Raw genomic sequence first — 21,617 nt, forward strand, 5'->3', positions numbered from 1 at the left:
ACAAAATTTTACAAATTTTACGAAATTTCACAAATTTTAGAAATTTTACGAATTTTTACAAAACATTTACAAATTTTACTACAATTCACAATTTAAACCAGTGTTTCATGAATCACTCCAATCAGCAGGCTTTGATAAAACCATAGTTTGACAAACGATTGCTGGTCGGTCGAAGCGCCAGCCAGTGGAAAGTTGCTACTTGTTGCCATTTCAAAGCGACAGTTTTATTTCTTACACAAGTTGAAAACTTTACTTGTATGTCAGTTCTCAGTGGTAGAAGTTACATTGAATATATACTTCTCAGCCACTATTTAAAATAAATAAACATAAATTAACAAAAAGATGCTATTATGGGCAGTACAGTTCCTAAAATTAAGTTTTGTTAGTGCTACTTACAGATTTCATGTCAATGAAGCGTCTCATTCCCACTTGTTAAACTCGCTTACTGCTGCTCATCTCTTCCGGCATTTCGACGCCGTCGGCCGACTACATAGTATATCTTCAATGCGATATGATGGCCGGAAATATAGATAAGTAACCCACGCTCCCTAAACTGTCCCGTTTGTACGGAATTTCCCCAAAAATCACAATCAAGAAACATCCTCCATACAAGGAAGCAAATCGGAAAATGACAACAAGCAAATTTTGTTCCCGTATTGGATTTTATTATAGGTTATCTTACGTTGAGTGTGTTCATCATTAAGCTTAAACTTAGATTATTGTAGTTGGTTATACTTTCTTCAGTAGTGTCATATTTTCAATTACTTTAATTTTGTGTGTGTGTAGAAATATCGAAAAGGAAACACAAAACAATCCTCCAACACTCGTGTCAAAATGCTTCACCGTCGCTGATGTAAAATGGGTTACTATTTTCAAAAAAAAAGTAGTATGAATGTTTGCGTTACTGATCTGGTCCATCTCGGATCATAGTGTGTATTGCGTGACGAGCTTAAACAATGAACGATTTATTTTGCATTTTGTTTTACTAATCATCTATTGTTTCGTGTAAAGCCAGAAGTTGTTTTTTGCCCCAAGGACTTGAAGGAAATAAATAGTTGAACGTTAATATTTTTAATGCGTCCGCGAAAAAATTGAAACGCCCAGTAAACGTGCGCTGTTTTGTTAGATAAGTAGCTGTTCTTTAAATATTAATAGATTTATTTCCTTCCACCTTACCTTTAACAGTGCATATAAAATTTTCCGGGTGTGTTTAGGCGGCTGGATAGAAAAAAAAAAGAAATTAGCGTCAAAATTGAAACATACAGTGGAGCAAAAAAAAACAACTAACCAGCAATTCCAACCATCGCTTCGGAGGCGAAATACTTTACATCTACGTCGGCGTCTGTGTTGAGCTTTTCCAAGATCGGCTTCACATGCTCATCGATGGCGGCCTGGTCCAGGAATGGAGACAACTTCTGTAGACTCTTAGCGACATTGAACCGCACATTCGCCACCGGATCGGTTGCGAGAACTTTGATGGTAGGCAGGAACAGCCGCTTAATGATGTCAGCACCGACGACGTCTGCCAGGGCGTTGATGCAGAAGAGACAAGTCATTCCTGTAATACAATGCATGTGGTTATATACGCTTATAAACAAAAAAATAGTAAAGCTCCAGAAAAGTTTGAAATATCCAGCAACCGAATAATTATTCTTTCAATCATTTTCCCCCAATCCATAATGTAATCTAGGCAAAAGAAATCAATACTAACTGTGCAGATAGTTGCTGTTTTTATACATGACTAAAATCTGGTTAATGATGTTAGTTTCCGCCCATTGGGTGCCGAAGGTCTGCACAATTTTCTTCATGTTCAGAGTGGCGGCTTCGCGAATTGCGTATACGTGATCGTTCAACCAGTTAAAGCAAAGATCCCGCAGCTTCTGGTTGAAATACTCCTGTCCGAGCTGGCCAGCCAACAGAGGCATGTATTCGATGATAGCCAATCGAACGCGCCACTTAGAATCCTCGGCCAATTCGACAATTGCAGGTAGTAGAGATTGCGATAACTGTTGGATTCCGATTACATCGTTGATGCACTCCAGTGTGGAGATAATGTTTAGTCGAACTTCTGGCCATTCGTCTTTTAGCTGTAGCAAAAACAGCGGCAGCAAATGTTCGATTGTGTTGGTGCGGCCAAGAATCGGACTCAGTCCCATGATTACCGAAGCTAGCGCGGATTTGACGTGCTGATTTGGATCGGCCACCAGTTCCTTCACATAGGGAAGAATTGATGTCATTATAATCTGCTCCTGGCTGCCCTTTTCCAAATTGCAACAAAATTCTGTCACTTTCGTGGCAGCCGAGGCTCTAACTTCTGCCTCGGTGTCCTTCAACAGATACTGGAACGCTGGGACCAAGTCGGTTTTCGTTATTTCCGGTCCAACTGCCTTCTGAAGTTCGGTAAACTTTTCGGCAACCATATAACGTACGCGCCAGGACGAATCATTTACGCACTGACGTAGTGTTGGCATCACGTTCTGTTGAACAAATAAAAAGTGAGATTGTACCTATAAACCTGAAAATATTAAAACTTACATGTTCCACATCGTCCTGCTGTAGTAACTGAGCAATACTGACACAAGCCTCTACAGCCAATAAACGAACCGAATCCTGATCGTCTTGAGCCATCTGGACAAACATCGAGATCAAATCCGATTTCAAATATTCCAACTCGACAACTTGGGCGAATTCACCTAGTTTTCCGGCGGCTGCTCTACGAACCATGGGAGTTTCATCCTGGCACAACTGGCGGAAATTATTTCGCAGCTCAGCTTTAACCGCAGCCGACACCCTTGGATAGCAAACCGAGAAAAGTCCACACGCGGAGGTTCGAGATGTGAACCAATCACCGGATACCAGCCGCTGCAGGGTTGGAACCACATGAATTTCCAAATCCTGAGCACTATGCTGAGCAGCCACGATACGCAAGGACTCAACAGCTTTGTCGCGCACTACCGTTTCCTCTACTGTGGCTAGCGATTCAAGCGGTGGAATCAAGTACATTGCGTAATCCGGTCCACCAACAAGGGCAGTAAAGTTGCCCAATTGCTCAGCAAGTGCCAGCAAAACTTCATCCTCGTCGTAAATGGTTTCCGTTAGAAATGGAATCAACTCAGTGCGGGTTCGTTCCTCGCCCAGTGCCAGTGCAATCGTTGACAGCTTTTTTATCGAGTTCAAACGCAGCTAAATAAAAGAGAAACAATTAATTTTCTATGGCACAGTAATTATTCAACACAATCTATGAAATTGTATGCGTACTCGCATTGAATTATATAAATAAACCATAGAATCCCGTCGAACTCGAGTAACAAATCAATCGGAAGCACCTTGACCTAGTGTGACCTCAGCGGAATCGTTTGTTTCCAAGTGAACCTATGTCATTTTCCCAAACAATCCTTTCGCACTCACCTGAATATCCTCGTTTTTAAGCTCATCGATCAGCACCGCAATCGGGTAGAGTGAATCATCCGCCGCTTTATCACCACTGGTACTGGCAGCCATGTTTTGTGTAGGTATGTTGTTCTGAAAATGAGAAAATAGTATTCAAGACACCGCAACAGCAGCCCCAACTCTTCTTTTTCTTTTCGTCAGGCAAACAGTTCTAACGCCCAAATATTCACATTTCATCGGCCGCGGGTTCACCAGATACCGGAAAACACAGCTCGTCAACGCTCACCTGCAGGGATAATGTTTTTCTTCAGCTTCCGAAACGATTCGAAAGGTTTCCGGACGAATATTCCTCGGTGATAAAACTTTCTTCTCCTTCCTATGCCCGATCAGCGCAATCAAATGCGTGCTGAGAGGCGATTTGAATGAAAATGTCACTTTTCTGTCTTGTACTCACGCACACACTCTCGCAACCTTACAATTTCTGACTGTTTGGTTGGTACCGAATGATCAATATCAAATTCAAAGAGGTGCGAATGAATGCTGTTTTCATTTGGGTTAGTAATACGAAAAACGCAAACCGGTTCGGTAAAGGCCACCCTCGAAAGGAACGTCACTTCACAGAAACCCTGTCAAAAAAAATGCGGACGAATATGGTCAGGCGATTTAAAAAGTTTGACGTTTAACTCAACTCGCCTGTGCTAATTGCCCCTAGGAACAAATGCAATTTGCGAATGCGATTTAAAGGCAATTTCAATACTTATGTCGTTTTCGCTTGAAGCAGAAACTAACTCAGTTTCGGACCTAACTGCTGTCAAACCGTTTGTTTGAAGCCAGTTTCCAACCTAGGTTATGCGCCACTGAACTGAAAACCGGGTTGGGTTCCAACCTGAAATATATTTCGGGTTCGCTCACACCACCGCTGTTTGGCGAGAACCCAACTCAGTTTCATTTAAAACGTTCGTTTGAAGCAACTAACCTGGGTTAGTTTCTAGGTTCTCAATCGAAAACGACATTAGACAAATTTTCTGGCGGCTGAAATGGACTTGGTTGTTTTTTGCGTTTTTCGAACATGGCGGTTCATGTTTGGCTTAAGATTAAAATTGTTTTTTGAAAAATTGGTGTGTTCTCACTTGTATTTTGTTTGTCTAGTGCACTTCATTTAGCCAACGAATGTAGAAAATTGTGGAGTCGTGTGTAAGTATAGTAGAACAAGATCTCTGACATAAAGTCTTAATGAACGTCAGATTGCGATAAGTTTTGGCACAGAGAACAGACATATAAGCTAGAACAAACTTTCCCGAAAAACCTGTGTAAACATTTAAATGAAAATACGTTGAAAAACACCATCGCATACAGGTTCGCATGCGTGAGTCACCATTGTATCCAAGTTCGCATACAAGTCCCGTATAGCGATTGCTGGCCGATCGAAGCGCCGACCAGTGGCAAGTTGCTACTTGCTGTTGTCATTTCAAAGCGGCTGTTTATTTTTTTACACAAGTTGAAAACTTTACTTGTGTGTCAGTTATCAGTGGTTTTGGTGTGCAATACCTTTGATTCTTCCTATACGTTGGTGGTGATTACCTAGTATACTGGTAAGTATATGTGAGTGGATAATGAATCCGAAAATAAGAATTATTTTTAATTTTCATATTAGGCAATTAAGGGCGATTAAATGGCGCGTTCCGTGGGCGATTTAAGGGCGGGTTGGGCGGCAAAAAATGACGGCGGCAAATCGCCCAAATGTTGCATTTGAAATAGCCCCCTAATTGCCGTTAGCCAGCAACTTGCCCTTTTTGACTGGGAATTGTATATGTAAAGCGGCCCTTATACGTTCAATATTTTTGTCAATACGAGTATTGACGATATTGTTGCAATATTTCAATCCCATTTGAAATCCACATCGTCAATACCACTTTTTTTCATTACACGTACAATACTTTTGTCAATACTCTCTAGTATTGACAAAAATATTGTACGTGTAAGGGCCGCTTAATTGTTTTATTCCGTTCGATTTGCATGAACTTTCATTTTTTAGGTAATTTTAGAAAATTTAAACAATTTTCTACCAAATCGAATATTGCTAAAAAAATCAGAAAAAATTCAGCATATTTATCCAAACTCAATCCAATTTTGCTAGAATTCCGATCAATTTGATGTAACTGGCAACTCTGCATGCTCTATTTTGGAAACTTTCAATAATTCTGACAACAAAATGTATGTTTCTGTCCTGTCAAAAAAAATGCGGACGAACGTGGTCGGCGTTTTAAAAAGTTTGACGTTTGACTCAACTCGCCTGTGCTAATTGCCCCTCGGAACAAATGCAATTTACGAATGCGATTCAAAGGCAATTTCAATACTTAGACAAATTTTCTGGCGGCTGAAATGGACTTGGTTGTTTTTCGCGTTTTTCAAACATGGCGGTTCATGTTTGGTTTAAGCTTAAAATTGTTTTTTGAACAATTGGTGTGTTTTCACTTGTACTTTGTTTGTCTAGTGCACTTCATTTAGCCAACGAATGTGGGAAATTGTGGAATCGTGTGTATGTATAGAAGAACAAGATCTCTGACCTAGTCTTAATGGACGTCAGATTGTGATAAGTTTTGAATTGCAATACCAATTTCACCATTGATTCTTCCTATAATTTGGTGGTGATTACCTAGTATAATGGTAAGTATATATGAGTAGATAATGAATCCGAAAATAAGCATTATTTTTAATTTTCTTATTAGGCAATTAAAGGCGATTAAAAGGCGCGTTCCGTGGGCGATTTGGGGGCGATTTAGGGGCGGGTTGGGCGACAAAAAAATGACGGCGGCAAACAGCCCAAATGTTGCATTTGAAAAAGCCCCCTAATTGCCAGCAATTTGTTGGCAAATTGAAGGGCAATTAGCGCATCCGAGTTGGCAAATAGCCCCCCGTTAGCCAGCAACTTGCCCTTTTGACTGGGTGTTGTGATTTTCTCTTGTAGTTATGCTGCTGACGATGTTTTGTATTGATTTCATCGAGCACTGAAACTGTCAAAACGTGTTTCGAACAATTAATTTTTTTTCATGACTCATTTAAAACCAACCTCGGCCATTCCATACCATTATCAAGTAGTGTCGGAAATTCGAATAGATTTCGAACTAATCAATGCCAATTTTTATCTATCCTTTTTTTTCGATTATAAAGGTTTTAACCTTAAGGTCATTCGCCTCTTCGGGTTAGAAAAATCTCTTAAGAAAAATCTCTAACCCGATGTGCGGGGTATGGGATTCGAACCCAGATGAGCTGCGTGTAAGGCAATCGATTTTCCAACTTCGCTATGCCCGTCCTCTTTATCAATCCAATCAGAATTTTAAATTATAAGTTTATTTCATTAACAAATCACGAAGTGTCGTTCCCCTCGGCCATCCTGCATAAGCGAGAATAATAAATGGATAATTTGTATTAAAAGAGATTATAACTACTACCCAGTAAAGTTCAGCCGGAAATGAACTGGAATTCTGGCTGGTTCCAGTTCGTGATCCTGCTCCATTGACACAACCGATTCTAACTAGAATCGGTTGTGTCACTGGAACCGGATCACGAACTGGAACCAGCCAGAATTCCAGTTCGTTTCCGGCTGAGCTTAACTGGGTAGAGGGAGCAACCTAGGGGCAGCTCACTTCTGATGCAATTTTAAAAATCAGCGAAATTAAATGCATTTCTTTCCATCAAAATAGAAATTTATAATGTATTTTGCGTTACGTGTAATGTATTTTGCGTTGCGCGTTAGACGTCAAAACCCTACAAAAAACTTGCCCTACATTCAGCAAAACGTCGAATAAAGTGGATCAGCGTAGGACGTTTGTTAAACAAACTTTTCTGCAAAGGAGAGCAAAGTTGATGCAAAAATGGAAATTAATTGCATTTTTTTTAGTTTGATGCAAATTTGTATTACATTCTTAGAGTGATCTGCCCTTAGGATTCGACAATAAACACGCCACAACTTAAATTATATCTGTCATTTGGGGCATTGTTTTCAGTCCGATAACCATTTGGGGAATATGGCGTTAGGTTACGTTACAATACAAAAACGACATTTTTTTTGTGGAATATACATGTACATTACCAGAAATAGTCGCTTAGTTCCGAGTTTCTACTATTTCTCGACCGTTTTTCGAGAAACAATATTGGAAATATTTAGTGTGTTTTTTGTTGTTATACTATGTTATCCATAGGTTACTATAATGCAACTCGCATAGTTAAACACGATTTGTGACATAGTCCGAACAATAAACCTATTTTATAGGATCTAGAAACTATTAGAGTTGCTACATTTGTATTGTGCCTACAATTTGAACTTAGATTTTATTCAATGAATATAACAATAGTTGTACAATATTCCCAATAGTAACGACGAATTGAAAGGTTAAATTATAGAAGAACAATATCCAGTACTGTAACCATATATGATATTGTACATCTTGATGATCATGTTAATGGTTCGAATGTTAAACAAACAATATCTGACATGGTTTCGCTTATTAACAAAACAGTAAATATACCTTATGTGGAATTGTTGCAATATATTGAAAAATTGTAAATATATAGAACATAAATTTATTATTTTTGTTGTAATCATTTGCATATGTTATATGTTATATATTATATAGTCCACCGATCGCCAGCCCTAGAAAAACTCTAGTAAGAGAACTGCGGAGAGAAAAACAGCATTTTTGGCAACGTATGCCCCGGCATTGTATGGCAACACGTCCAATGTTATAAGGATAGGCAATGTTCGATTGGATTCGTTTTTTGACAGCTAAATGCGAATCCAATCGATCCAAAATGGAGTCTCCGCAGTTCTCTTTCTAGAGTTTTTCTAGCCAGCACCAGCATCTATTGTTTAACCCAAGGAGCTTTTATTCTCAGGTGATGCGATCCTCAAAAACGCCGATCAGCCATGTTGGTTTAAAAAACGACAGCTAACAACATTGTTTACTAGTTCTCTCTTGCTTGGATTTCAGTGGGCAAAGTTATTCGCTGTCATTTTTCTTCCCCGTAGTCTGCTGCACGTGGAATGGAGTCATTATGGATTTCAAATCAAATGCAACCACCGATTCTGAGTCGGAATCGATTGTATTGTTGCATTTGATTTGGAATCCATAATGACTCCATTCAGAAATCCGAATCGGTTCCGGAATGAGTTTAACTGGGGCCTAGCCGTCTTTTCGTTTACTGGGTGTAAATACCCCTCGCAAAACCAGTGAAGCGGTACAAAACTACACCGGTTCAACCAGTTCAAGGCGCCCTGTCCCTGTGAAGCGACATGTGGAATAAACTGTCAAACAGAAAAACAAATAGCCTGTGCAATGTTGTTATCTTGAAATAATATTTTATTTTTACCATAAACAGTTTGCATTTATTAGGATTAAAACAATGGAGGGGTAAATATAGCAGTTGTTTTTCTTGGAAAAATTAGAAATCACCCACAATTTTTCCGTTTCCAACAGAATCAGCTTCGATTCCCTATCGTATCTTCCGGACGATTCCTTTGTGATAGAGTGCAATGATGATTTTGGCGGAATCTGTGAGGACATCGTGTGCCTTGCAAATGCAACTCATTTGGTGGATCACCTCGATCCCCTCAGGCTGGCAGCTGGTAATGATAGTCCGCCAAGCAATAGCTACTATTCATCCGTTAGATGCTTCGACAAAGAGATACCGTCACTGTTTTCCGAGATGGAATACTTGACGGAGGTTTCGCCCGAAACGGAAATCGCTATCGTACCAAATCATAGCGAACCACTTGCTGTCAACCCAAGTGAGCTTTCTTGGAAAGGACAGGATACGATTTTGGAGGAAAGGATTGAGCTGGCTAGTGATGCGGAACAATATTTCTCATCCGTTGATGAAGATTCTAAGGACGACGTCAAATTGAACAATCGATATCTTGCCTCAACGAATTATAGGAAAATTCTTCAAAACTACATTCAAAAAGGAAAACGTAAGCTTGAGGAGAGTTCGTACTCGAAAATGAAAGCCACTGTTATGAGTGTTAAAGGCGGTGTCAATTCTACCTCCCTCATCGAAACCGTTACCTGTGCTTCCTACGCAAATTCGCCAAAATGTGCTGCCACTGGAGGATCTCCATCGTCCGAACAATACGATCGACTTCAATCGGAACCAGTCCCTCTGCCAAATTACCGATGTCGCGATTGTAACTCATGCTTCCTCTCCGTTGAACGACTGAAGAAGCACACTTGCATAATTGCGGAACAGTACCAGTGTCAGCTGTGCCGTCGAGAGTTCCGTAAGCGAAAAACTCTTGAACAGCATATAAAGTCCCACAACAAAGTATTTTCTACCGATGCGGATTTACGTAACTGGTAATTTTTTTTTCTGGGCTTTCGCAGCTCTGTATGTTTGTGTTTTTAGATAGTTGGTTTTCCATCGCATCTAAATGTAGATATTTTATTTGAGGCTGTATTTTGATGTTTGAGTCTTATATCCGAAAATTCAATGGGTTGTGGTGGATGATAACAGGACGTGTACGGAATAAAAAAAGGTCAAGATAGCTAAAACGCGTACACATTGTGCATCTTATAATCATATACATAATTTGTATTTGTTATAATATGATGATCACTGTGATGTTCCTACGGACCTAATAACCTGGGTTATTGTAATAAGGTTTAATATTTTTTTGTGGGGATGGGTTATGAACAATTTGCGAAAAAATATTTAAAAATTTTAGAAAATAATCATTGTACAGCCCAGAAATTTGGTCGCGGACCGTTAGTGTTGTTGGTGATTCGCAATCGGAAACACTGGTAGCTATAAAGCCTAGTTCCCAAAACAAACATCTTTACAAAAAACGTCGCTTACTGACCTTCTCCAATGTTCCATTGTTTCATGATAATGAAGAATTTTCAAGATTAGAAACAGAATCCAAACACTAGCTGCTAACAACTGTTCAAGATAAAATTATTTTTTCTGCGATAACCTGTCAGGAAAATATCTGTAAAGAAAAGCAAAGCGTATTTGATCATCATCGCCTTTTCTGTTTGACAATTTAAGGGACAATCTAGTACCAGATGAGTTAGTACCTATTGAGCCATGGTAAACGCGTGGGTCCGTAGCCTCTGATCGAAGACTCCATATCAAGAAGACTGGCAACTCTGTCCAGAATCCGGAGAGAGTAACAGCAACGCCACTTGCTGGTAAAGGTGGTACTTTCCATAGTGATGCACACACACATATACATTTTTACATTAAGCTTCCTCCCTTCTTCCAATAGAGGCGCTGTAACCTCTGTCGCTTCTCGTTTGTATGGGGGAAGGAAAGAGATATCAGTCTTCTTAATATGTAGTCTTCGCTCTGATTCAACTTTATTATAACGAAAGAAAAGAATGTTCCGCTATGAGCTAAAATTTAAATTTTACATTTCATTCACATTTCACATTTTTTAATTTCATTAAAATCGATTAATAGCTAAGTTAAACTTCCTTCAATCTCAGCAAATAGATCTTTGGTCCTTTGTTGGAACGTCACTTGCAATTGTGGTGACGGAAGATAACGCAGTGTGCTTCCCAGGCGATGCCACTATCCTGCCTGCAGAACGTTGGCTGCATTCTCCTTCTACTGTTAGCTGTGGAGGAGAGCAAAGGCTCTTCGGATTCACAGTGAGAGTGGCTGGTATCTTTTGACTCTGCACGATTAGTCGGGTAAGTGAACATTTGAAAACAGTGATACATATTAGGCGAAATGGGTTTTCCCACATAATCAGAGGTGATGCAAATGCCCACTACATAAATTAAAGCAGCTCAGATATCAATTTTAGAGGCGCCAAATTGAAAGAATATTTAAGCAGTACAATTCTTAATGCAGGACACCGTCCAACATTTGCACGAGCGGGCAGAGAAGAGGTGTTAGATAAAACTCTCCGCTCTGACAGTATTACGCATGAGTTGGCAAACTGGTTCGTACCAAACGAGCTCGAACCGTCATTATCTGATCATAAGTACATCGTCTTTGATCATTTAAACGTCTCGCTAGATATCGTCACATATTGTAAACCCTAATCTACGTACTGGTACCTCTACAAAGAGGGCTTGGCGACTAGGTTTCAGGGGTATATTCCGACGATTAATTTTCCACGTGACTTAGATAAGGTCATGTATAAAACAAACTCAGTCATGGTAGTTTGCCCGCTTCGATTTATGCGTGCTTCTAAAGGAACACCTTGGCGAAACACCGAACTTGTTCGACTCAAAAAGTTGTGTAGAAGGGTTTGGAATCGTAGACGCAGTGGTGGGTCGGAGGCATTTGAGTTGGCTTGCAAAGCATTACAGAAATGCCTTTCGATCCTCTGAGCGAAGTGGTTGGAAAAGCCTCTGCACAAATGCCTCAAGTCTCAAAGAGACTAGCAGATTAAATAAGTTGCTTTCGGAATCGAAAGACTTTCATGTCAGTTCGATTAGAACTGCTAATAGTGAATACTTGTCTGACGAAGATATAGTGCTCAACTGTCTTTTTCCAGGCTGTACGGAGCTGTCTGGCCCTGAGTTCTTTTAAGGTAGTTCTGATTCTTGGGCATTAGCTCGTAGAATCATTCCAAAGAGGATACAAACACTTCAAGCATATTGTAACATGTCACCCTGTCCCATAATTAAAATTAATAAATAAAAAAAATATAAATTTGTATTTGAGTTTGTTTGATCGGAGTTAGGTGTAGAATTGTTTAATTAAATTAACTGCCAATTCAAACACTATCGCTACCAAACCGTCCGAGTGCGATCATCAGTTACCAAAGCCGGAAAACACACAACGCTCACAAAGATCGCAGTTGATTGTATTGGGGACTCGAGATCAGCTTGCGGGATAGATTCGCTCTCTTTGGCTCCAGCTGTTGATCAAGCCTCACGTACTGCCGAAATATCGTTGAGTGTGTCAAAGTAAATCCGATATAATAGTGTAGAAGTTGAAACCCTTTTGGGGATCAAGCCGTTTCGCCCGATCCGAGTGTAGAAAAGTGTGACCGTTTAAGTGATAAATTTCCGGGGGTTGGTAACGACAAGGTCACAGCAGTTAAAGGTGTAAAAAGCTATTGTTTATCGGGTTCCGCAAAATCCCACCATTCCGAGCTCGGGTTAAACTTCGTGCGCGCGCGTGCTAAATACCACCTTAAGCGAACCCACCGTCCGTTGATGACCCCGCGAGTGTCGGAAAAGTGTGGTGTCACCGTGAAAACCCCCACTGTGGCCGTGTTACTGATACCGGACTTTTCCCGCCCCAAGCCACCTGGAAGTTCACTGGAGAAGAGCACCCGTGAGTGTCCGAGCGTGATTGCGTGCTCGGAGAGGACAGCGGTTCCACGTCCAATGGCAGGTTAACTCTCCCAAGAGCTAGTTTAGGCAGCTCTCGAGAGAGTCAAAGGTGAGTCTGAATGCTCATAGGTAAGCGAACCCTAACTTACAATATTTAGAAAAAAAAGTTCTTACTTGTAGTCTTGCAACAGGATACATTCCATTAGCGTGGCGGGAAATAACTGTAAAATCCATTCCCAAAGGTGGCCGCATCACTTGCGAGGAGGTAAAAACCTTAAGACCGATCAGTTTGACCTCTAAAATCAGTGGAACGTTTAATCGACTACATTTGGAATGTTAGCCTAGGCGAGCACCAGCTGCATGCAATGCAACATGCATATCTGCGGGGGAAGTCTACTACCACCCTGTTACACAATGTTATCCACAATACTGAAAAAGCTTTTTTATAAAAGCAATTAAGTTTAGGTTTTCTCGATATTGAAGGTGCTTTTGACAACGTGTCTTTCGAGCCCATTTTGGAAGCAGCACGAGCTCATGGAGTTCCTTCATATATCAAGAACTGGATACACGCAATACTTAGCAACCGACATCTGTGCTCATCGTTAAAACAAGTAGAGATGAGGAAACTGAGTATCTGCGGATGTCCTTAAGGTGATGTGCTATCACCACTTCTATGGAACCTTGTCGCCGACGGTTTGTTGAGAAAACTTAATGAGCTTGGTGTTGTGTACCCAAAAATGGGCATAATTTATCACAACACTACATTATACCCTAAATTAGATTACGCTCTTTTGGCGCACCTACCTTTGCAGAAAGCTAAATAAATCAACTGGATTTGAGACGTCAGTCTCTTATTCCATTGCGCGATCAAACTAATAACAAGTGTTCAATTAATCCTTAGAGAAAAGAATTCCTTTTCTCCTTTCGCGGTCCGCTTGATATAAAAAGTGTTTTCGGGAGTAGTCGGTTCCTGCATCTTATGAAGCTGTTCCTGCCTCTACTGGGCCACCTCTAGAACGGGTAGATCTTACACTTGGGTTTCCGATGTATGGTTTCGCCGATAATTAACATATAATGATCATCGGTATTTGTATTAACACACTTTTTGATTTGACGCAACAAGCCTTACGTGTTGTTGACCAATGGTGTCTTCATGTTGGACTATCAGTAGTTAATCTAAATAAAACATCAATGGTGCTTTTCACGCAACGAAGGATTATAACCGGAGCTCGTCCATTGCAGTTCTTTGACTCTGAAACTATTGTCGCAGATCAAGTTAAGTACGTTGGATTAATTCTTGACTCAAAAAATAATTGGACATATCACAGATTTCAGAATCAAGAAAACCTGCATGGCCTTTGGCCAATGTAGTCAGGCTTTCGGCAAATCTTGGGTACTCAAACCCAACTACATTTAAATGATTTACACAACAATTGTTAGACCAATACTGGCTTACGGGTGCCTTGTTTGGTAGCAGAAGGGAGAAGTTATGACAGTCCAATCAAAGTTAAGCCATCTTCAGAGGATGGTCTTGATATACGTGTTTCTGATGGTCACTATATGTGTTTCTGAAACTAGAATCACTGTCTTGTGCATATCGTCTTAAGGTTACTAGGCTCTGGAACATAACCCAATAGATCGTACAACTAGCCACACAAGACTGTGGCCCCAAATGGTTACTTGGGATGAGTTTACACTTGCTCCCAGTGACCTTACACTCACACGTAGTTTTTCTTTTAAAACTTTCAATAGGAGAATTATTCCTCGCGAGGAATGGCTGTCTGGCTGGATGAAGCGACAACTTAGAGAATACGAAGTTTGTGATACTGACAGTTCTTTGTTGGAGGGCCGAGCCGGTGCTGGTGTCTATTATCATGAAATGAGATCAAACCAGTCTCATTCGCTTGGTAGATACTGTACCGTATTGCAAGCAGAAATCTTTGCGATTCTGTGTGGCGTACAATCAGCACTCCAACAGGGACTTTGAGGTAAAATAATCTATTTTTGCTCGGACAGTCAGGCTGCCCTGAAAACACTTAGTTTGACAGATTCGCGATCGAATTTAGTAATCACATATCGAACTCAAATCGAAGACCTTAGCATTTCAAATGCTATCTACCTTCTATGGGTACCCAGCCATTCCTGTATTACTGGAAATAAATGGATGGGCGAATTGGCTAGAATAGGCGCTGCAACTGACTTCGTTGGTCCAGATCCAGTTTTAACACTTTCGGTAAGTCGGATAAAGCACAAGATTCGCTCTTGGGCTGTATCCGACCAAGCCAACAATTGGCGTTGCTTGCAAACTTTCGTTCAAACAAAGAATTTCTGCCGGATGTCAGTCCGAAAATGTCAAAGAATTTGTTGTATTTTCCAAGCACAATTTCAGTTAACTAGTCAGGGACTTCGCAAACTCAATTATCACATGGCTACTATTTAGCGCGCTGAGTACTATTCATGTGATCTTTGTGAATACGATGACGGAACATCATATCATTAGATATGCAATTGCCCTGTAGTAATACAATTGAGTCTGCGGAATTTTAGTTCTCCGTTCATAGATGAACCTTTATACAGAAAGCTAAAACTCAAGGATATACTATTGTTTCCAACCCAGTGTGGTAAAGAGCGCTATAGTTTAAGCCGTATTTGAATGACAATTTCCTTTTGGGGGGTGTTGTCGTTTTTTTATCTCACTATCCCCTCGGGAGTGTTAATATATTGGCTTACTGTGACATGTTGTTAAATATGGCGGAGAGGCACTAAGCTAGAACGTCACGTAACATGTCTTAGTGAAGGAAACAAATTTGAATGAACTCGTTTCGCAATAGAGGAGGGGGTATAAAGAAATATGTGACAATTTGTTACACGGGGGAGTCAATTTTGTGCAATTTTTGCGTTATGTAATTTATGAATGGTTCCTAGGTAGAAAGAATCAACGACCGGGTTAGTATAAATCTTCGGGTCAACATATCACTAGAGATCGCCACGAATTATCTCGGTGTTTCGAAGAAAACAACAATCAGTTCGACATTTTCAGATATTCCTATATGAAAATTCTTCGACCCGAAATTTTGAATTGTTATGTTTGAAAAATCTTACCTCTCTTTCGGCACCAAGGTACATATCTCCAGAGCCGCACTGTGCGGTTGGTCAGGTTGGCCCCCGCCAAGGGCGCCAACCTTAGGGGGGCGCTAAAATCTTGATCTGCTTTATAAAATAAGTGAGATTAAGTCATAAAATAAGTCAGGACAGGAGTATGATTCCCAGGTACACATAAAATTATTGTTTGAAACTGATAAAGAAAGCCAAAGCAGACAGAAAAAAGGCGCTTATCTGAGACTCTACCAAATGCGACTACGGTACGGTCCTGTTAGTCCAGCATAAACAACGAACAAGACAAAGACTTCAAAATTCAACAAAAATAGCGAACATTATGAGATGAGATTTTTGGTGTTCCTGGAAGCGTTGGAAACACTTTATTTCTTCCGAGTTGTCTAAGAACAGGTGCTGTTTGCTTCGGATTTGTGGCCGAGCTTTTTCCTGCTGGTATATTTACTGACCTCTTCAAGAGAAAGAGAACAAAATTATTCTCGCAAGACCTATTTGCTTGTAATTAGTAGAATACTGCATGCATGACGCGCGGCACAAACAACCAACCATGCAGACGAAGACGCGAAGAAGTCTCGCAAATGGTCACCCGACACTAATTTGAAAGGGCACCTCATTTTGTCCCATCCAGTGCGATTGTCACTCAAACTCTTCGCTCATTGGAGCAATAGGCCATTGAAACAGACAAACCCGTACTTCAGTAGATCAACGCATGCCAAGTTCGAATCGATAACTACACCATCGATCTCAACTTTGTAAGCGGGCATGTAAACGCGTTAGTTCTCCCTGAAAGTCTTATCGCCAGTAACGTAATTTGTTTACTTTACATAAAATATCACAATTCTGAACTTATCCACACACCAAAAAATTATGAGATTTAAACGACATGTAAATCAATACGCTTGTAAACATATAGAACTTGAATCAAAAATTTGATTGAAAATGAAGCTGAATTCGATGCACGCAATGAGAGCATCAAAAAGCATGTGATTTTACACTTTCGTTAGTGTGATATTACATGTCATTTATGTTACAGCAATATTAAATTAACTTCGTTAATTCGGTTTGCTGAAAATTACGAGTAATTTGCAATCAACGTGTAAAATTATAATAAAATTCGTTGAAGAAAGCACGACAAATTGTGTGTATTTGTGGTGGAACTTAATTGTACATATATATTCATGCTCCAAATAAGTTCATGCATTTTTAAGACATTTGGCATAGAAAATAAATTACAAGAAGTCTTTTCAAACCCCAGTATCAACTCAAATGCAGAATTCATAAAGAAGTTTCATAAAGGTCATCTTGAAAAAAATCAGAGTGGCAGTAGTTTCATTACATCCTAAACAATTGAGCATCAAAAATTCGAAACCAATTTTTGAATATTCTATGGGTCCTTTTGTGTTTTTTCACGGGTAAAAATTTTTGCACTTTGACCGTTTTTTACAACCCCTTGATCGTGTACGATTGAGCAAAACTTTTGCAACGAGACTTTTTTCGAGGTGCTAAGGCTGTTGAGGTTTATTTGGTTATTAAATTAGATGATCACCTGTTTTCCATACTTACCATTGGCAGCCTAATATATTGTCTTCTGAATAGATGCTCCCCCCGTCGCCTTCAAATATCTAGCGTCAACTGATTTCATAAATATACCGTAAAAGATTTGTGGTTGGAATTTCCATGAAAGAACGACAGTCAAACATAAATTAAAAGTGCGAACTGAAAAAGAAAACCAAAGTAATCACCAAAGGGGCGCACTACTGAGACTCCGCCAAGGGCGCCAGAGGACCACGCTAAGGCTCTGCATATCTCCCCTAAATGGCATAAGAAAAATAATCGTTTTCAGTAATGTTTTTATTTTATTCGAACATATAAAACAATCAACACTATCATATTCTTCATTCCGACACTCTAATGTCAATCTTATCGACGGTTGTGAAACCATCGTAATCTAAAATGTCTCCGGCAGCGTTTCCTAGTTGTAGAACTTTCAGCTTATCGATAACAGACTTCATTTGGAACCCAATTCCATCAGCATATTCTTCGGCAGAAATTACTGCCTCGGCGTACGGTTTAAGAAGAGTGTTGGATGTGAAATATGTTTTCACACGTTGGACAAGATCCGACGGTCCTGCCGGAGTTCCCACTTGAAGGAAGAGATAGTTGGAGACAACTCCTTCGGCGCAACGGTTGGATAGATTAGATATTATGCGTTCCAGTAGCTCGATCTCTCCTGCTGGGTCAGCCTCACGAACGGCCGAGTGTTGCACAGGTGCAGGACAAGCACAGCGTCCCTCCGGTTTAATAATGTAGTCTAAAAATATGTTCGAAAAGAGTTTAAGATTGCGCATCAAACCTGATTGTAGAGCAACATACCATTAACAACAAGCTTCCTGCGTTTGTGGCGCTGAACTGTTTTTCCGTTATCAGTAATCACGACGAATTCTAACACATCACCTTTCTTCACTATCACATTGTCGTCTTGTATGAAGAACTTGCCGTGCATGACCTCAGTGGTATTCTTACATAAATTACAAGTCGTCTGGTCACTTTTTCCGGTTGGATTGATAAACAGCTCAACGCCAAACATTTTCGTCTCCGGCTTGTGAACCGTCCATAGTCTTAGACCTTTCGGATCCAGCACTTCGAAGTCCACCTTGCAAATACTGTGCCCTTTGTTGGCGCTGCTGCGAAACCAATCCAGGAAGCCTGCCTGGGCAAAACTCGTGCAAAGCGCTGCCACAGTTAATATCACATAAAATTGCGCCATATTATCACCTTAGAACTGTTCAGCCAACAGATGCATATGTATATCACCGCTCAAATCCGACGTTCAACTGAAATGAAACAGGAAAAATATTTTATATTTATTTACTGTTTTGTCTGCCTATCTTCGGAGGTCATCCACTAAAGTGGGATTCTCGTAGAACTGTTTTTTTTTTTTTTAAATTCAATACCTATGTTTATTTGACACGGCGGTTGACTCGCAGAATTGTTCGATAGTCCTTCGCTCGCAGTCAAGACGCTCGCGCCGGGTAGTGATGAGTCGAAAGTGGATTTCCCAGTTCCCTATAACAAAAACTAATTAAGCTATAGAAAGGTTGATTAACCATTTAGCAGCTTACCTGCAGCTCGGTTGAGCACCCTCGTATATATAGCTGCTCTAAATTTGTAATAATTTGTCTCGTGTTCTTCTTTGTTACGGTTGTTTGTGTACAAGAATTTTATACTCATTTGTTCGAACGTGGAAGACTGTTGTCTGGGCTATTGTTATATCTGTCCTACAAGTCGTTGATCGATTAATTTTTGCAGCGGCGTTTCATTTATTGGCTTTGATTGGCACATATAGTAATATTCAAAGTTTAGTAGTGAAAACAGTTCTATCGTCATCCATATCTTTAAACATTCTTCAAACTCGATGATTTAATTTAGAACAGCTCTTTAGTCTTAATTCTTAATTAGTCTTAACCCTCGCGCTTATGGCCCACTGAACGAGCAGCCGGTGGTGTCCTAAGACGATTTCGCTAGATTTTCAGAGCAGCGTGCACTCAGTGCACTAGCGCGACTGCCGGAAGGTTAATTCGGTAAAAGAGATACGCATTTTAAACTTCGTGTGCAGACACAGAGAGTGTTTGTATATTAATTCAATTAAGCTATAATAATACCACAAACGAACAATATTCCCTCCAATTTTCATTGCAAAATACTGAGTGTTTAGGCCAGTCAAGAGTAGATTAACAAGTTCGCTTCAACAGGGTTTCACTTTACTGCCATAGTAACGCAGTGATAAACGCAGATAGAAGTTCCGAGCAGTGTTACCAATAGGAAGCTATTCGTTTACAACTCGAGCTGAATACTGCATACATTTACTACAGTATTGTACTGAATTTACCGCCAAATCTCATTTGTTCTTCTAAAAATGTATCTTAGCTATAAAAGCAGCAACTACATTGTACTATACACAGTCCACTATATATAATTCAAGAAACCAGTCGGTGTTTATGGCGCGTTTCACTATCTCTAAATATAATAGTTTAGTTTATCGTTAAAACCGTGCAGTGCTACTCGTTCAAATAATGCTTCCGAAAAACATAAAGACTTAGTGACCATGCGCGTAAACATTTTGGTCCTTCGAGCCGGATCACGATCCGCGGCATCGGCAGCATCACGAAATTCAGGAATATTCAATAGCATTCTGTTCTGAAAATAACGTGTCGAATGACCTGATTGTGAACAATAAAGTAACTCCAAAGTGTTGTGCGGTACACTGTGATATTCAACGGAAACTATGTGGATTTATTAGTATCGAAAATGTTAAAATCGCGGACACTATTATACGAAATTTTAGTGAACAGTATTCTACTACCGAGCAATAGTGATTACGTTAGACGCCATTTTGTTTCGACGTCGAAAAATGTGACAATACTGAAATGAAAATAGTTCTACTTGGTGTGCAGAAACCTTTAACTGCTCAATTTCAATTTGCCGTGTTGCGTTACATACAAATGCGCGCTGGCCTACCTACGGCATAGAAAACCTATCATTCGACAGCGGTAGAACTGTCAAACCAACACCAAATTCACAATTGTTTTTAACACGCGGTTTGTTCTCGTTTCGCGGATATTTTTCGGTCGCAAGGTTCACGTTAAAATGAGCAAAATAATGAATATTATTTACTCTGCGAGTGCGGTTCATGAAATCGTCCAAAGAATGGAACCGACCCAACTGTGCGCGGTAATCTGGCTAAATGCAACATACACCATTCTCGAGCAATGGAAGCTGGAATTGATCGAGCTGTGCAATGAGGGCAAGCTTGGCCTTTTTGCACGTTAGGCAGCAATCGGAGAGGTAGAAGGTGCAATGTTGGAAGTTTTGCGACGGATTCGAGCAGTAAAAGTGGTAGTGCGTGAGATTGACCAAGACGAATCTCAATCAAACAATAGCGGTAGTGCTGATTCGGTTGCAACGGCGGATGAACTGAATACAGGTTGCAAAACACCGGCCCTGAGGTGTAATGTGGAAGAATCAATTGCACAGGACCAACCAACCACTACCGGAGACAGATCAGTTGATTCCAAATCGGAAAATGTGAGCGGATCAGAGCAGATTAAACACAATAGTGACACTGAGCAGAACACGCACATCGTTACACCAGTGCCAATCCACAAGCATCGTGACATCGTCGGGAAATCATTGCATTCTGCATCGCGCCCTGAACCTAAAAACAGCATAACTATAACTGGAGGACCAAACCAATGCGCAGTTTCGACTACTCTAACTAATAAAATTAAACCACCTTGTTGCCATCTGTGTGGAGAACGTCACTTTCTCTACAGATGCCGTAAGTACGAGAAGATGACTTCAGCGGAGCAAATAAAATACATCGTAGCGAAACGACTTTGCAAGAATTGCTTCAGCCATCGTCACCCAACAGCAGAATGCCAGAAGGTTAATCGTTGTGTGCGCTGCCGGGGCAAGCACCATACTTCTCTACACGCCGCCCTTTGTTAATCAACGATGTTATGCACTTGGAATTCCATTAGCGAAGGACGCTACCATTGAACTACAAACCAAGTGCAGTTTCAAAAAATTTCTATAATTATTTCAAAAGTTCTCTCTAATGAATTTACGACGTGTGCTTATTCTTCGACGAGACATTTCGCCAAAATCTTTCCAGTGCTGATGTAAACAATCGACGCAATCCTCATGCTGTTTTCGAACGAGTCAGATGGCAGTCCTAGACAACTATATCAGCGTTTAATCATTGCTGGCATCACGATGCGGTCTTCAATATGTATTTGCTGGTTAGCATGTTCCTGTTTT

General features: G+C 40.3%; 3 protein-coding genes across 3 annotated transcripts; 1 reads left to right on the forward strand and 2 right to left on the reverse strand.

The window, feature by feature from the left end:
- Positions 1-643: 643 nt before the first annotated feature.
- On the reverse strand, positions 644-3,830 carry LOC131685831 (serine/threonine-protein phosphatase PP2A 65 kDa regulatory subunit). The gene is made up of 6 exons (XM_058969811.1): positions 3,677-3,830; positions 3,409-3,522; positions 2,536-3,183; positions 1,712-2,477; positions 1,289-1,558; positions 644-1,218 (listed from the first exon to the last, which is right to left on the reverse strand). Exons 2-6 carry the CDS (start codon positions 3,499-3,501, stop codon positions 1,211-1,213), a joined length of 1,785 nt encoding a protein of 594 aa, XP_058825794.1. The 5' UTR covers positions 3,502-3,522; positions 3,677-3,830; the 3' UTR covers positions 644-1,210.
- Positions 3,831-8,685: 4,855 nt separating this feature from the next.
- LOC131682211 (uncharacterized) lies at positions 8,686-9,833 on the forward strand. Its single transcript, XM_058963540.1, has 2 exons — positions 8,686-8,801; positions 8,868-9,833. Exons 1-2 carry the CDS (start codon positions 8,794-8,796, stop codon positions 9,745-9,747), a joined length of 888 nt encoding a protein of 295 aa, XP_058819523.1. The 5' UTR covers positions 8,686-8,793; the 3' UTR covers positions 9,748-9,833.
- A 7,831-nt stretch (positions 9,834-17,664) lies between these two features.
- LOC131682212 (uncharacterized) lies at positions 17,665-19,049 on the reverse strand. Its single transcript, XM_058963541.1, has 4 exons — positions 18,920-19,049; positions 18,752-18,863; positions 18,171-18,631; positions 17,665-18,108 (listed from the first exon to the last, which is right to left on the reverse strand). The coding sequence occupies exons 3-4, from the start codon at positions 18,562-18,564 to the stop codon at positions 17,693-17,695; spliced, it is 810 nt and encodes a 269-aa protein (XP_058819524.1). The 5' UTR covers positions 18,565-18,631; positions 18,752-18,863; positions 18,920-19,049; the 3' UTR covers positions 17,665-17,692.
- Positions 19,050-21,617: the final 2,568 nt, after the last annotated feature.

The sequence above is a fragment of the Topomyia yanbarensis genome, chromosome 2 (genome assembly GCF_030247195.1).
Source record: "Topomyia yanbarensis strain Yona2022 chromosome 2, ASM3024719v1, whole genome shotgun sequence".
In the NCBI taxonomy this organism is placed as follows: Eukaryota; Metazoa; Arthropoda; class Insecta; order Diptera; family Culicidae; genus Topomyia; species Topomyia yanbarensis.